The 15483-nt window shown below is 41.1% G+C and overlaps 1 protein-coding gene across 4 annotated transcripts in view; it reads left to right on the forward strand.

Annotated features, from left to right (window-relative positions):
* The first annotated feature begins 2203 nt into the window (after positions 1-2203).
* The window catches only part of PLA2G4F (phospholipase A2 group IVF), a 28609-nt gene continuing 15329 nt past the window's right edge, over positions 2204-15483 (forward strand). Inside the window, exons 1-8 of one of the 4 annotated variants that reach the window (XM_048308037.1) lie at positions 2204-3918; positions 8236-8308; positions 9608-9744; positions 11038-11166; positions 12607-12647; positions 13233-13275; positions 14448-14514; positions 14803-14972. In XM_048308037.1, coding sequence (XP_048163994.1) covers positions 3808-3918; positions 8236-8308; positions 9608-9744; positions 11038-11166; positions 12607-12647; positions 13233-13275; positions 14448-14514; positions 14803-14972 — 771 coding nt within the window. In that variant the 5' untranslated portion in view covers positions 2204-3807. Of the gene's footprint in view, positions 3919-4746; positions 6120-8235; positions 8309-9607; positions 9745-11037; positions 11167-11642; positions 11811-12606; positions 12648-13232; positions 13276-14447; positions 14515-14802; positions 14973-15483 lie in introns of those variants that run through there. The other 3 variants (XM_048308035.1, XM_048308036.1, XM_048308038.1) reach the window with 3 other exon arrangements.

The following is a 15483-nucleotide window of genomic DNA, read 5'->3' on the forward strand; positions in this document are numbered from 1 at the left end:
AGTATCCCTTTTGCTTTAGTATATGTAAATCAAATGTGGCCATGTCATCAATTCTTAATGTAGGTTTTTAAATCTACAAGTTTATTCGTGCTTGTGAATGTTCTCAAAATCCTACTAAAACCACTTTTATATTATCTTTTTGAGTAATGTTTTTGCAAGTCCTACACCATTATACCATTAAATATGTACTTACTAGAGAACACTAAAATTACTGACAAATTTTTTTTTGACTGGTGATTCGCTATTTTGGCCTGGGGAGGAATGTTAAACTCTGTGTGACCAAATCAGGAAATGTTTAGATTCACAGCTTTGCAGTTGCTTGGGCTGTAGCTCATAGAGTAGTCTGGTGTTGGAAGTAGAATATAGATCCTCAGTTTTCCCATTCTATAGATGTGGGAAGTACCAGCACAGAGGAAGTCTTTTGTCTTCATGTTCACAGAATCACAGAATGGGTCACGTTGGGAGGAACCACAGCGGGTCGTTTGGTGCAAGCTCCCTGCTCAGGCAGGGTCATCCTGGAGCACGTGGCACAGGATTGCTTCCAGATCCTTCTTGAATATCTCCAGTGAGGGAGGTTCCACAACCTCTCTGGGCAACCTGTTCCCAGTGCATGGCCACCTGCGCAGTAAGGAAGTTCTTCATTTTCAGGTGGAACTTCCTGTGCATCAGTTTCTGTCCTTTGTCCTATTGCTTGGCACCACCAAGCAGAGCCTGACTCCATCCTCTGACACCCTCCCTTCAGATACTTAAATGCATTGATGAGGTCCCCTCTCAGTTGTCTCTTTTCAAGGCTGAACAGGCCCAGCTCCCTCAGTCTTTTTTGTTAAGAGAGATGTTCCAGTCCCGTCATAAACTTCATAGCCCTTCACTGGACCTGCTCCAGTCTCTCTTGTACTGAGGAGCCCAGAATGGGACACAGCACTCCAGATGTGGCCTCCTCACCAGGGCTGAGTAGAGCAGAATCACCTCCCTGGACCTGCTGGCAATGCTCTTCCTAATGCACCCCAGGACACCATTGGCCTTCTTGGCCACATGGACACTGCTGGCTCAGGGACAGCTTGTTGTCCACCAGGACCTGCAGGTCTCTCCTGGCAGAGCTGCTCTCCAGCAGGTCGGCCCTCAGCCTGTGCTGGTGCCTGGGGTTGTTCTTCCCCAGGTGCAGGACCCTGCATTTGCCTTTGTTGGATTTCAGACAGTTCTTCCCTGCCCATCTCTCCAACCTGTCGAGGTTCTTCTGAAGGGCAACACAGCCCTCTGAAATCTCAGCCACTCCTCCCAGCTTGGTGTCATCAGCACACTTGCTGAGGAGGCCTCTGCCCCTTCATCCAAGTCACTGATGAGTAAATTGAACAACTAAGTATATTGGTATTTCTGGAGAAAACTTAAAAAAAACCCAAACCCAAATCAAATCCTATCCTTGATTACATCCATTCAAATTTTCATCTCTTCTAGTTACATACTGCATTTCAGCTCTCCTCTTAGTGCTGCTAATGGGACAAAAAGGGGTCCCTTGTCATATCTGCACACATTTTAAATAATACATAGTATAGTTGATGATGGCATTTCATGCTTTCTGACAAAAACACCAAACCGCACTGTAGATACACATCTACCTTGACCCCTGTGGGCATGCTAATACAAGCAGAAGTAGAATTACCCGGTGGGAGGCTTTCTTCATCTTTTGGTACCATTTTGCTTGCTTGTTTTCTTAGTCTGCTGGGAGATAACAAAACCAAGTAGTTTTTCTTTGGATATTAAGTTTGCTGACAACAGTGTCTGTAGATGGCTAAAACTGCACAAAAACACCGCTAATGGGTGATCTGTTGTTGACTATGAAACAATTCGTAAGCATATGTTCTAAAAAGCTTTCAGTTTTTCTTGAGAAATTTGAGAGAAATTCTGTAAACATGAGATCTCTGTGCTGAGTGAGATTTCATTGGAAGAGGAGAGAGCGTTAGAAGTCCGGTAAGCTTAATTTATATGCAATTGGGCACTCAAGACAATACAGAGGCTTAATACGCTGCCTGTAACAAACTAGAATAAATGTGATTTCTCCATGCTCTCACTGTACTGTGAGGCCACCTAGATTTTCCTTGTAATTTATAGTCAAACTGTGTTAGATTAAATGTAAAAAAAAGAACACTTCTGGTTCTGCATTTTTTGGGAAGATAAATAAAGCCTAACATGATAGTCATAGAGTGGTTTGGGTTGAAAAGAACCCTGAAGATATTCTGGATTTAAGCCCCCTGCGATGGGCAGGGATGCCACCCACTGCATCAGGTTCTCAGGGCCCCAACCTGGCATTGATCACTTCTAGAGATGAGGCTTCCACAACTGTTTTAGGCAGCCTGTTCTGGTGCCTCACCATGCCCTAAGTAAAGAATTTTTTCCTGACAGCTAATCTAAGTCTACCCTCTTTAAAACCATCCCCCCTTGTCCTATCACTATCCGCTAGTGTAAAAAGCCACTCTCCCTCTTTAAAAGCCCACTTTAGTGGAAGGCTGCTGTGAGGTTTCCCTGGAGGCGTCTCTTACCCAGCGTGAACAGTCCCAGCTCTCTCAGCCTTTCTTCATAGAGGCGTGCTGCAGTCCTTCACTTTTAGTGTAGTGGTAAGTAGAAAAGCAAAGAAATTGCTTTTTCAGCCCAGTGGTCTGCTGCACCATTTAGTAGGACACGAGAGCTTCAGGGCAGTGGGTGGCTGTTTCACAATGGCATTATGTTTGCATTTTGTCCATGTTGACTCTTCGTTTTGTGAATTCACCACCTAGTGCTGACTTGTTTGTGTTTGAAATGTCCAAGCTTATACTTTTATTAATTTTCTTAAATTCTAGTCTGGTGACTGACACTAATGACAGGAAATGATTAAGGAATGGGACCTTGCTGAGAATGTGTCACATTCTCATGTTTGCATGGAGCTAATGACATGCTGCATTACTGGCTTTCATACATTTTCTGCCACTTTAATTGTTGTAACACTAAAGTTTGGTACTTGGTCTGCAATTTCAGTTCATAAATTTTGGCTCTTTGATAAAAGGCTCCAGCAGGACAACTGTCAGCAGCTGCTAATAAGCTAATCACTTCTAGTAAACTATTTCCTTCACTACTTAATTATTTTTTAAGGCATGATAGACCCCTAAAAAAATCTGTTCTGTCTCTTGTACAATATTTTGAGAACCTTTGGTGGAAAAATCAAGACTGTACTACATGTAAACGAGGAAAAATGGGAGACTTATGCAGGCCACTCATAGAGAGAGGGGAGATACAGTGGGGAATTCATATTCCCTGAGGCATCTTGTGGCAGACCAAACTGTGGTGTTGCTGCTGTGGCCTCCCTGAAACTCTGAACAGCTGCAGTCAGTGACAAATTTGATTTTACTTCAAGCCAGATTCTTTCTATTTAAAAATATTGGTAGATTGTGCTGAAGCTCTGGAAAGGGTTTAAAATGGCCATAGTTGTACATCAGGTTGCTGGAACTCTCCAAGAAAATCTGGACTGGGGATTTTGATGTCACGGCTGGATCACAAAGCACTGCTTCCTCCTGCCCAGGGCTTCCCAGTTTGGTGCTGCTTCGCTGCCCTTATCTTGTAGCAATATTGGAAAAACCTGCCAGCGAGGTTTTGAGCTGGCTTGTTTGGCAAGTGTGGGCCACACCTCCGCTTCTCACAGCTGGAGCGCAGCCCAGTCCTGCGCAAAACTTCAGATGAGGCTGTGGCAAACAGCGCTTCGCAGCCGGGCGTCCCGGGACTCTCCTTGTTCTCTGGGTTTCCCTGTCAGATTTTCTGCAGAGACGGCAGGACGTTTCTCCCATGTTCCATGAGGTGCTGCGGGGCCCATTTCCACCCCGAGTGCTGCCTTTCCTGGCGGCGGTGCTTTTCCAAAGGAAGGAGAGGAAAGAGACTGGGTTCTATCACTGGCGGGTAAGGCAATTCGCGGTGCTGTCTTTGAGATGCCATTCCTTAGCTGATGTGCTCGGGAGTGCCTTCCTGTTGCTGCACGTGGGGAAAACCAGTCCTGCATTGCGCAGGAATGAAAATATTTATTGTTATCCGGACTTTTCCCTTAATGATAATGTTAATAGAGATTTCAGGCTTTTATGAAATTTAGGGTCTGCGTGAGGAAATCCAGAGCCAGTCTGTGTTTCGTTAGGTTTTGGGGAGCAGAATGATGCTAATGCCAAGTACTTTTTTGGGGGGAGAGAACAGAATACTGCACTTTTCATCAGTAGAGACAAAATCATGCTTATGTGTTTTCTTGCAAAATATCATTGATTACAGTTGCCTTCTTTTCTCTTTTCTATCTTGTCCTACAGAGATTAATGATCTCAAGTAGACAAAGACTAATGATGGCTTCAGCTCCCATTCATAATGCAGTGCAACCACAACAGATAAAGTGGTTTTGACGTGTTTGTCCCTGGAGTGAAACTGTTTCATTGTATAAGATGATTGGGCCAATAACCTCAATTTTGTCTTAAGCTAAATGTTTGTGAAGGAGCCTTTGGCTGGAGATTCGATCTATAAGTTGATCACCCTTGTTGTGTCCTGTCATGCTAACCCCTCAAAATAATACTTAAAACTGAGGTGACCATTAGTTGTCACAAGACAACTTGCTGGTTGTATACCTTTCTGCACTTCTGCTTGCTGTGTGATAAAAATTATCTTTTTCACTTTTTAATATTATTGTTTAGTACTTGGGAGATCAGGTTAGAAGAGACTCGTGCTAGCCTCCATTAACCTGTAAACCACTGGATATATTTTTCCTCAAGTGCTCACTATTTAAATAAAAAAATAATTAACTTATAAAAATTTTGCTGGCTGCAGGGAGAGATTTTTGTATTGACTAACTGATAGTAATTGAGCAAGGGGTGGGGCAGCAGATCAGCCTTTTGGCTTTGTAGGTGCATTTAACATGATCAGATCTCTAGTTTTCTACAGTTTAGCCTCAGTTTCGCTTCTAAAGGCAGATGGCAATAAACTGAGAGTGAGCCTGGTGTTTGCCACTGCTGTTGTGTTACTGAGCTGCTGGCACTGCTCATCTCCTGGCTAACTGTAAATCCTGCCTGCTAGAAGACTATGGTTCTTAGGCTCCTTTCATGATTGCAGATGCATACTCCTGAGGGAGGAGGGACAGTGTAAGGGGTGCCTAGGAAAGTCAGGGGTTTGCTTTGGGGTTTAAAGGCAAACTTGTGATGCTTTGGCCACAAGGATGGGCAGCAGTGTTTCTTTGAGAGCAGGAACAAGATGGGGAGAAAGTGCTCCACTGGTAAAATGGACATTTCTTTGAACTACCTGATTTTCCCAGTAGCTGTGAACACGAAATATGTCTTAGAAGTTATGTTTTTATTTGCTTTGACAACTTTTTTGTAATGAGTCTGGCAGGCCTATGGTGAGTCCTCTGCATGCACTGAGAGCTGTGGAGTGGATCCCAGCGCTTACATGCCACTGTATAAAGGCAGATATCCTGGACTATATGAAAGTAAAGACTACTTGGTCCTGTAGCTGGAATGAGTTGTTTTACCGTCGCTTCCTGCTGCATCAGCATCTTCAGTTTAGATGAAAGGTACAGACAGCTGTTTGCTAAATTAAGTATGTGAAAATTCAGCCTTGTTACCCTCATTTTAGAATTTAAAGGGGGCTTTTCTTTTTTTGCTTTAGATGCACTCCTGAGCTCTGGAAAAGCAGTGATTCTGAAAAATAATTAAAATGCAAGGCAGAAGTTAGTTGCTTGCATCAGTCACATACATTGGTGTGCTGTCATGTATGCTGGTACAGGCAGAGCTGTCATCATTATTCCTTGCCCACTTCCCATACACATTTCTTGCCTGCCTTTTCCCTGATCATTCAGATAGAGCATATCTGATACTCCCATGCTTCATTACTCTGCAGGCTCACCTGGCAACATGCTGTGACCTTGCTGTGCCTTTGCTGAAAGTGCAAACGGTGTAAGAGAAGGTTCTGGCATAACCGATTGCACAGGTTTGGGAGCACAGTGGAATTTCTGTGGAGTTATATGCCCTTAAATTATGATCTGGGTGTGGAAAATGTATCCTCATCTGTGTAATGACTGGCTGCAAATCAAAGGTGTTAGAGATATTTGGAAAGGACTTTTTTTTTTTGAGCATGTAAGTACATTTTTGACAGATGGTGTGCAATAAAAGAGGGATAGGCTATCTTCATGGTGCTCTGTGCTCCCTCTGCTGATAGTGTCTGATTTCCAGGTGATAGCAAGGCTATGTGAGTGAGGATTGCTTTCACAGCCATGGGGGTGTGATTAAGTAGCTTCATGTCTCAACAAATTGAAGAGTTGCAGCAACTTTAGGAAGCTGGTGAGAATAACATACGCAATCTTGAATTTCTCTCTGTAATCCATTCACTCTGTAATCCACTTGATGAAGTGGAAAGGTGGTCAGCCTTTGCCTGAGAAACTAGTGTCAGGGATCAAATAAAAGAAAGGTGATTAGGAAAGGTTTAAAGAGGAAAAACTAGCATCTGAAGGGTGGAACTCATGGTGAAATTCGATGTGAAGGCATGTCTTGTTCACAGAAACAAATAAAGGAATGAGCATCTTCAATATGTCAATTCTGCAAGTAAGTGGCCCTTAAGATTAGTAATAACTGGATTTTATTTGCACAAATTTAATTGGTATCTGCGTGTGAGTTATCTTAGGTGACTCATGTAGTTTTTGCTCTTTGCTTGTTGGTCAGGGTGAATGGTGCTTGCTTAATACAAAAATGTTCAGTATACTATGTATGCCTTGGTTTTATCGTGTTGTTCAAAGCCTGTTTTGCAAAAGCTGGCAAGTATCTCCAAGAGATGAAAAATAAGGAAAACTCACCAAGGATGTGACTGCTTAAGAAACATAGTATAATTGCATTTATCAGGTAAGGAATATTCAAGAAGAGTTTAACAATTCAGGATTCACTGGTTTCTGTGAGATCCCAGTTAGTGATATACAGTGCCTACATTTTTTATATAATATTTCAAGAATAATAGAATTAAATAATGGTTTGGGTTGGACGGGACCTCGGACGTCATTTGGTTCCAACCCCCTTGTCACGGGCAGGGACACCTTCCACTAGACCAGATTTCTCAGAGCTCCATCCAGCCTGGCCTTGAGCACTTCCAGGAATGGGACATTCACAGCTTCTCTGGGCAACCTCTTCCAGTGCATCATTTTTCAATCTGCAGTATTTTGTTGTAAGTGAAGATCCTGTTGAATTTAATTGTAAGTGAATACTTAGCGTATCTAAAATTAAATTTTGGTCTCAAGCCAGCCATGTTGAAATTATGAATGTGAAGTAATGACCATTCGTGCAAAGCATTTTGAAAATGTGATTTAAGAATAGGAAAAGTTCTTAACTGGCCAGGATTGTGTCATAACTGATGAAAATGAGGCAGAATCCCATTCTGTTCCTGAGCCTTATACAATTACGTCTGTGCAGTCTCTGTACTAAATCACCTCAAGCTGTTCTCTTTTGCCCCCTGCCCTCCCCCCACTTCTCCTTCATGATATTCTAGGATCCAGTCAGACTTTTTTTTTCCACTTCAAGTCCTGGCATGTAGATACTAATATTACTTTCCAAAAATAATCTCCCAGAAGCTTTCAGGAGTAAGGATTACATTTTTATCTATGCTGGTAAAGTGACATGCATATTTAGAGTGCTGATACCAGTAACAGTCCAGAATGAAAATGGATTTAAGTTTTGTCGTTTCTTACTCAAACTGCCATAAAGTGTTTTGGCAAGAAACTGTTTTGTTTTGGGGTTTTTTTCTCATTGTAAACAGCGTATGCCTTCTATGACTTCAGACCCTGCTGTTAAGATTCTTGCCACGTCTGCTTTTACTCAAGCATTACTGTGCCCTTGGCCAGTACTCTTAAACTAGCTGTCGTGAATGTATTTGAGCAACTTTCGCTCACCAAGAATATACTAACAAAGCAATTAAAAACTGATCTATAATTAGAGGAATTCCTAAATAAGGACCTTGTTTTCTGAAGTCCATGAGGAGTTACTGTAATACATCCCTCATTGCATTGCTGAAAGGGAATTGAGTTTCCTTCTAGGCTCCTTTAGTTGTCCTCCAGGACACTGAAAGTGTCACATGTGTTCCCAAATTGATTCATTAATATCTTATTTTGGGCTGGCTGGTTCTGATCCGTTTCTCTGGTCTAATACTAGTGTAGTTGCAGAACAGGCATTGCAGTTGAGCTAAATGCTGAGCTTGTTTCTCTCTTTTCAGTGGGAAAAGCACCCTTCCTACAACCTAACAGTAAAAGTCCTCCGAGCCAGAAACATCAAGGGTACAGATGTGTGTAAGTATTTACTCAAGGTATTATGAGAACATGTTGGTTCCTCGATGCATACCTCTAGCACAGAGAGCATTGCGGGAAGCCTCTTCCCTATGCACATTGCACTGCCTTTATGTCTCAACAAAAGCTTCTCATGTAAAGCATTATATCTATAACATAAAGAATATATTATATTATATTATATATATTTTAAAACTTTATGTGAGGCCAATCTGCAGATTAAGCAGTTGCAGAACAAAATCAAGTAAGTCCTGGTAGTGTTTTGCTTCCCTGCTCCTTTACCTGTTCTACTGTGGCCCATTCTGTATCCCTTTCTCTGGATTCAGCCTTCTGGTTATGGCAAGTTTCACCCTGACTCTTGCTGAACAGTCTTCCTGAACCTGGAAGTAGAAATCTTTAATTCCAGCTTTCAAATGTTTATTTTCTCAGTTGTAGCAGTGCTTTACTTCATGTACCTGCTATTTGTTTGCCATTGCAGACTCCAAAGGAAGTAGGTGGTTGACTGATAAGCTTTTTATCTCCTCCTGGTTTTGATAGTATGGTATATATTCCCTTCCACTTACACACCTGTGTAAAGATCTCAGGGATGTCTGAGGCATTTGGATCTTTGAAAGTCATTTATATTAAATTACTTCAGATTAAATCGAGTAAGGTAGTCTGCCTTAAGTTTATATCTGGCATCCAACATCAAACTACTTGGAATGCCAAATAGCTGTTCAGGGAGCAGAAAACCCTCCTGAGAGGCTGAGGGCCAGAATTATGCTGTGAAGAGTTCTTTTCTATGTCCTGTCTGTTCAGCTGGAGTGAAGAATGGTCCCCATACTTGCTTTGTTGAAGGGGCCCTAAATGGAAGAAAGAAGGACTCTGGGACAACCATTTATTTTCAGGGAATGGAAACAGTCAGCCTGGCTCCTGGCCAGAATAAACCAAGGGTATAGGAGTGGTGGATGTTGTCAAGTTGGACTTTAGTAGGCTTAGGCTCTTTCAGTGGTGCCCAGTGATAGGACAAGAAGCAATAGGCCTGGTATCAGCAGTGATCTTTTTTTTTAAAGTTGATCTTCCTCATTTTAAATAGTATCCTTTTTTATTAAGGGCTTTATGACTTGGATGAACCAGAAAAAAGAAATATAGGCACCTAATACTCAATTTGCTTCTGCTTAAAGACATTTACTTCATTATTTTGCTTTAGAAGTCCAGCCTTAAATTTGCACTTTTTTATGATGCAATGAGATCTAGAAAATGAGGGAAAGAGTATGTTTGAATGAAGTTTTTCTGGTGCCTGTCTCTCACTCTCTGCTCTAGTGTCCAAGGCAGACTGCTATGTGGAACTAAAGCTGCCCACTGCATCTCCCAGAGTCTCCCGAACTCAGGTTGTTGACAACTCTGAGAACCCAGAATGGAATGAAACTTTCCAGTATAGGATCCATAGTGCTGTCAAGGTAAGGGCACTTTGTGGAGCCGGCTGGACTACTTGTGTTTTTGTACTGGCTTCCTTTTGATACTTCATTCAAAACCAAGGCTTCTTTATTACCCTCAAAACTAGTGTTGCTTGTAAGGTGTCAGTTGTCTTCACTGTACAAAAAGCTGTACTGTGCATGTCCAGTGATACAAACTGCTGTGGTTAACTGCACTCTCATGTAAATTGCAGCTGGAATTTTCCATAAATGTCCTTGTGATGCAACTCAGGAAAGGGAAGTTATGGCATTACCTGGTGGAGTTCAAGGAAATTCCTTGATTAAGCAAGTTTCTATTTCATGTTTGCTGCTTCTTTCACAGGAGCTAATTTTCTACTCACTGCCACTTTGTTCATTCAGTCAAGTTTTGCCATCAGTTCCTATGATTGAGAAAACCGAATTCAAACTCTTGGATAGAGATTGTACAGCTACTATCTGTGTAGGACCTAATACAGTATTTTTAATGATTGTCATCATTCACTCTAAAAGTAGACACTAATGGTAGGGGGGAGGAAACTGTACTTTAAGAGATCAGTTTTAGTGGGACACTATGGCTTTGAATAACATCCCAGGCTTTGGAATAAGGTGTCTATTAACAAGAAAATATCCCCCTCACTGGAGTACACTTGGTGTACTCCAGTACCATTTGTCACCATTTTGGTTGGTGACAAATGTGGAATGGTAGCTGACTTGACTGGTAAGAAAATTGAAAGCTAAACATCAGAGTGTGGGATCGTTTTCTTTCCCTCCAGGCTCATGAGACCTCAGCCTGGTTACTGCTGGAGACTGCCAGCACAATTCTAAGTTCAGTCTTGTCTCCTTGAGAACTAGTTGCTGCAAGACTCTTTATTTGGGTGCCATATGCTCTCATTGTGTATATTTCAGTTTCTCTTGAATTTACCAGCTCTGAGACAGTGCTGAGCAGGAAGCAATTGGTCCCTATAACATCCTGGACTGAGTCATCCTGAAAGAGTGGAAATTGCTATTGCTTCCTCAGGCGAATCTGTGCGTGGAGCTTGTGGAGAATACTGCCACGTGTTCAGCTGGGGCCTCCCTCTAGCTGGGAAGCTGAGAAAATACGTTGGCTAAATGGTGTCAACTACGAGCATTTTTTGCTTAACATGCTGTAAGCCCTGCTGAGAGTACTTGATTTTCCTCAGGACTGGGAAAGGGGAAGCGTGTTGATTAATGCACAAAGTGTCTATTGTATATAGCTACCCAGGTTTGTCAGTGTTTCTGCCCCTTCCTCTTAGGCTTCTTGTTTCTGTTTGCTTTTAGAACATTCTGGAGTTGACCCTCTATGATAAGGATGTCCTTGTGAGTGATGAGCTCACCTCTATCGTCTTTGACGTGGGGGGTATGAAGCTGGGTCAGCCCCTGCTGCGCACCTTCAGGTTGAACCCCGAGGTGAGTCCCTGGCTCAGCTGGGAGTGGCTGCAGCTCATAACTGCACAAGTCTGGCAGTGCCTGCTATTTGATTACCTGTGTTGGAGAAGACAGAAGGGAAAAATGAATCAACGACTGATGACAGCACATATTGTTTTACTGTCAATTGAGGTGTTTCCAAGTTCTTTAGTAACTTTGTGTGTGTTTTCCACAGTCTTTGGGATGCTCCAGCTAAATAAAATTTGGGATTACTGCTGTCTTTCAGAAATGTTAAAACACCTTTAAATGGGATTAGTTTTTCATGAGACTTAGAGGAACATAAGCTGGTTTTAAAATGAAAGGCATTTGCAGTCCATAATCATTGTGGATACTGCCTTATTAGTTTGTCATCATCAGTTTGCAAAAACCAAGTTTATTGCTGCAAAGGTTACCACTATATCTAATAAGTCAAAAGCCTGAGAGAAGCTTTTTTCGTCTGGATTATGTTTAGTACATTTAACCTCTGCTTCATGTGGATGACACTGGTGTGTATCAGCTGCTCTCAAGCCTGTGCACCTGTTTATGGACTTAGAAGACAGCCTGTTTTACATGGGTAAAGCCACATCACCAGACCGATCTATTTTGTAATGCCACAAACACATTGCTACAATAGGTCTGGGTTAAAGGTGAGCTAATGATGTGTTTTCTTGAGAAACTGGGGTTGAGCACTGTTGGTGTGGTCAGAAGCAGACTAACTGGGGTGCAGTTCACAGGGAGGTGTTGGGCAGTACTACAGGCACTCCAAATGATCTATGATCATGGAAAGAGGCTTAGTAACTCCCTTGTTCCCACTAACTCTGTCCATTTGCTGAATGCTTAAGTCATCTTGATCTGTAGTTAAGGGAGTGAAAATTTCAACTTCAATGAAGAAAATAACCCACATTGGCTTCTACTTTGTTATTTTAAAAGCTGTGTTAGGTCTGATATCAAATATTTGCTGTATGCTATGGGAGGAGAAAAGACTTTGGCTGGAACAAAGTCTGTAGAGGACAAAGACAGCAAGGAGCTAAGAGTGCAAGCTGCTGAAATAGGAAATGGGAGGAAGCCCAAAGCTTCACGCAGAAGCTGTTTGCAGAGATGGTGCTGCAGTGGTTCTTGAGCCAGAGGAGGATTTTTTCTCTCATTAGCAGAGTAATGGATCTGAGAGCAAACTCTCACTTCTGTGTGCTTGTGTCTTCAAATATAGGTGTGTCTGGTCATATAGGACGTGTCCAGAGGGAGAGGGGTGTTTAAATAACAAAAACAAAAGGCTAAATTTAACCATTTCAAATTTTAGCTGGAGCTTTTATAAAAGGGACAAACCCAGTTATTTTAACAGGAAGTTACTATAACTATGTAACAGGAGAAAAGCTTAATCTCTTGGAAAAATGTCTCATATATTCAGGATCAAGGGTCACCAATGTCCGACTTCTATTTTCAAAGGCTAATGAAGAGCTGGATGTAGAGTTTTACTTGGAGAAATGGTGAGTCTTACCTGAAGAGCTGAATGAACTTGTGCTCTGCAGATATGTTGTCAGTTGCATTTTCTGTGCAGGGACAGCCCATAAAAAGGCTAATGCTTTATAGTTCTCTGTGGTGTTTGAGTTGATTCACTAATGGCTGACCAAAAGTATCCTTAATGCTCCAGATGCCAAAATTTTTGGGGTACCAAAAAAGAAATAATATTTTGCTGGACTTCATGGGAAGTAAGTGAACACTTTATGGATTAGTTATTCAGGAGGGGAAAGTTTTCAGTTGACCTTGCAAAATACACAAATGAATACTTTATCAATCTGATAGTCTATCTAAGTTCAGTTTTTCTCTAGGTTATCAAAATAACTGAGATAGGGAGATCTTACAGAACATGCTTATATTTGCAGATTAATTTTTTTCTTCAGTTTTTCCCAGCCCCCATTATTTTGTGAAGGGAAATATACTTGGTGATTGTCTGGATCTCCCACACTGAGGACCTTTTCACCCCACTGCTTATTCAGCCAATTAGTCTGTGAAGTAGGATGAAGCAAAATTATAACCAGTCATCACTTACAATAAATCTCTTGCTTTCACAGCTCAGATGCCCCTACAGAGGTACTGACCAACGGAGTCCTTGTGGTGAGTACATGGAAGCCAGAATCATGTGTGTTGTGATTTACTCCTGAAGATAAGTTTTTGGTAGCAAGAGGAAAAGGACAATCCTGCTTCCAAATAGCTCATATTCTCTCCAGGATCTGCCTCTCTCTTTTTTAAAATTTGTTGGTATAAAAATCTTCCTCCGTTTTTAAACTTGGTACCAACTTACAGAAAGGGGGAGGGTTTTTTTTTTTGAGGTTTTTGTTTGTTTGTTTGTTTTTTCCCAGTAAGGCTGCTATAAAAATTGTAAAAAATGTCTTTAGGAGACAAGTGAGTCTTGAAGATTGTACTGTGTTTTCTAGCTTAGACCCTGGCCAGGCAGAGTCCCTCTTCTTGTTTTAACACATATTATTTCTAAGCTTTTATCAATGCCATTATTAAGTAGGGGATTACTCCCTGTTCTTTTCTATTAATCAGTCTAAGAAAATCAGTGTGTTATACATTAAAAATACAGGTGTTATGGCCTCTTTTCTCCCTTGAAAGAAAAGGGACTGGAGTAATGTTTTTTTGTAAGAAGAAAAGGATAATGGTTGAAATGTAGAGTTTCAACTTTTTTTTCTCCTGAAAAATTGGTGGCCTTTAACAACACAGTTCTGAAAACTATTTCATAGAAAGGAAGCTTTTGTGTTCCAATTTCCCTTAGCAAATCAGTCTTATATTCAAGCAGTGGAGTAGTTTCTTATCTTTTAGGGGAATTGTGGCCCATTAAATATCTCATCTTCTGTCCTAGAGGATAAGCTGATGGCTCAATGGTGTAAGAGACTAAATTTCATGAGGACATAGACAAGGTGGGACAGAAATTTATGAAGTACTTCCTTGGATCTGAACAGATTCTGAATAGGAACTCATGCATACATTAAAAATTAAAAAACCAGAAAAACCCCAGGTGGTAACTTGTAACTATGAAGTACTGCCTGTATAAAAAATCCCCAGTACCTGAACAGAAAGTGTGGTTTTTATTTTGGAACAAGAGCAAATAATCCTGTCCTACTGAAACAAAACTCGGTCTTTATTTGAAATAACAAAACAATGCTTAATGTTTTTTTGAACAGCTTGCAGCTGTAAACCTACAACTAATATAGCAGATGGATTAAACTTCAACAAAGAAGTGAACTAAAAATTGTATAACCAGAGCTGGTTTCTTTTTTTCACAGGTTCATCCTTGCTTGACACTGCAAGGCACTGTCACCAAAGAGGAAAACACAAAAGAGAAACAGCAAGGTAGGGCTGCTTGGAGAGTTTAAGTCAGCACTACTCTTCAACATGTTTGTTCCTTGAGAGAGAGGGGAGACTTGATTCTCTGTCTATACAGTGCATTTTAACTTACTGACTGCAATATTGACTTTTAAAGTAATTTTGCTTTTACTTTTCAATAATTAATAATACTGGGTATTTTCTACTGGGTACCACACAATAAAGTTTTTGCTTGTGTTTTCATAGTCTCAGCTACACTTAATAAGTATGTGATTTTCAAAAAATGGCTCCTAAACATCTTTTTGTAATGTGCAGGATGCTGTGAGGTCAAGGTGTCTGTCCCAGGGGCATATCAAAAGCAGTTGTCTATTCCTTGGACACCAGACAATGAGAAGGATTATGGAACCTCCTTTGTCTTTCATGTGGATAAAGAAATGTGTCCAGAACTGCAAGTGGAGCTGGAGCAAACCATATCTGTCCTACAGGTAAGCATCCATGCTGATTCCACAAAGTTTACAGAGAGATAAGTTTTTCTCTCTCATTGTTTTGTACACGCTACTATTTTTCGTTTGTTTGTTTTAAAAATGTCAGACTGTGCATTGGATCTTTGACATTGTGTAAGGAGGTGAAATTACCTTAAGAGTATGCCCTCCCCAAAATTTTAACACCTGTTCAAACTCAGGGATTAAAAAAATCTGACTCTGCACATGCTTGCTACGTGAAGACAACTTTCATCTTTTTAGACACTCTAGAGGAAGTCTTTTCTATTAGAAACTTGTAGATCAGTTGCCACTTGCAGAGGTTTATTTAGCTTTGTCTGTTTCTTAGCAGTTTCTCCAGGTACCTGTGTAGTGACTGAATATTCATTCTCCAAAAGTGAGAGCAAGGAAACTCTTTATTCTATGATATTTTTTATCCCCACAACAGTTGGGTAACATGATTGCACATGGTGATCTTGACTACTCTAGAGGCAACTGTGGAGAAGAGGACACAAAG

This window comes from Corvus hawaiiensis, chromosome 6, assembly GCF_020740725.1.
Source record: "Corvus hawaiiensis isolate bCorHaw1 chromosome 6, bCorHaw1.pri.cur, whole genome shotgun sequence".
Lineage (NCBI taxonomy): Eukaryota > Metazoa > Chordata > Aves > Passeriformes > Corvidae > Corvus > Corvus hawaiiensis.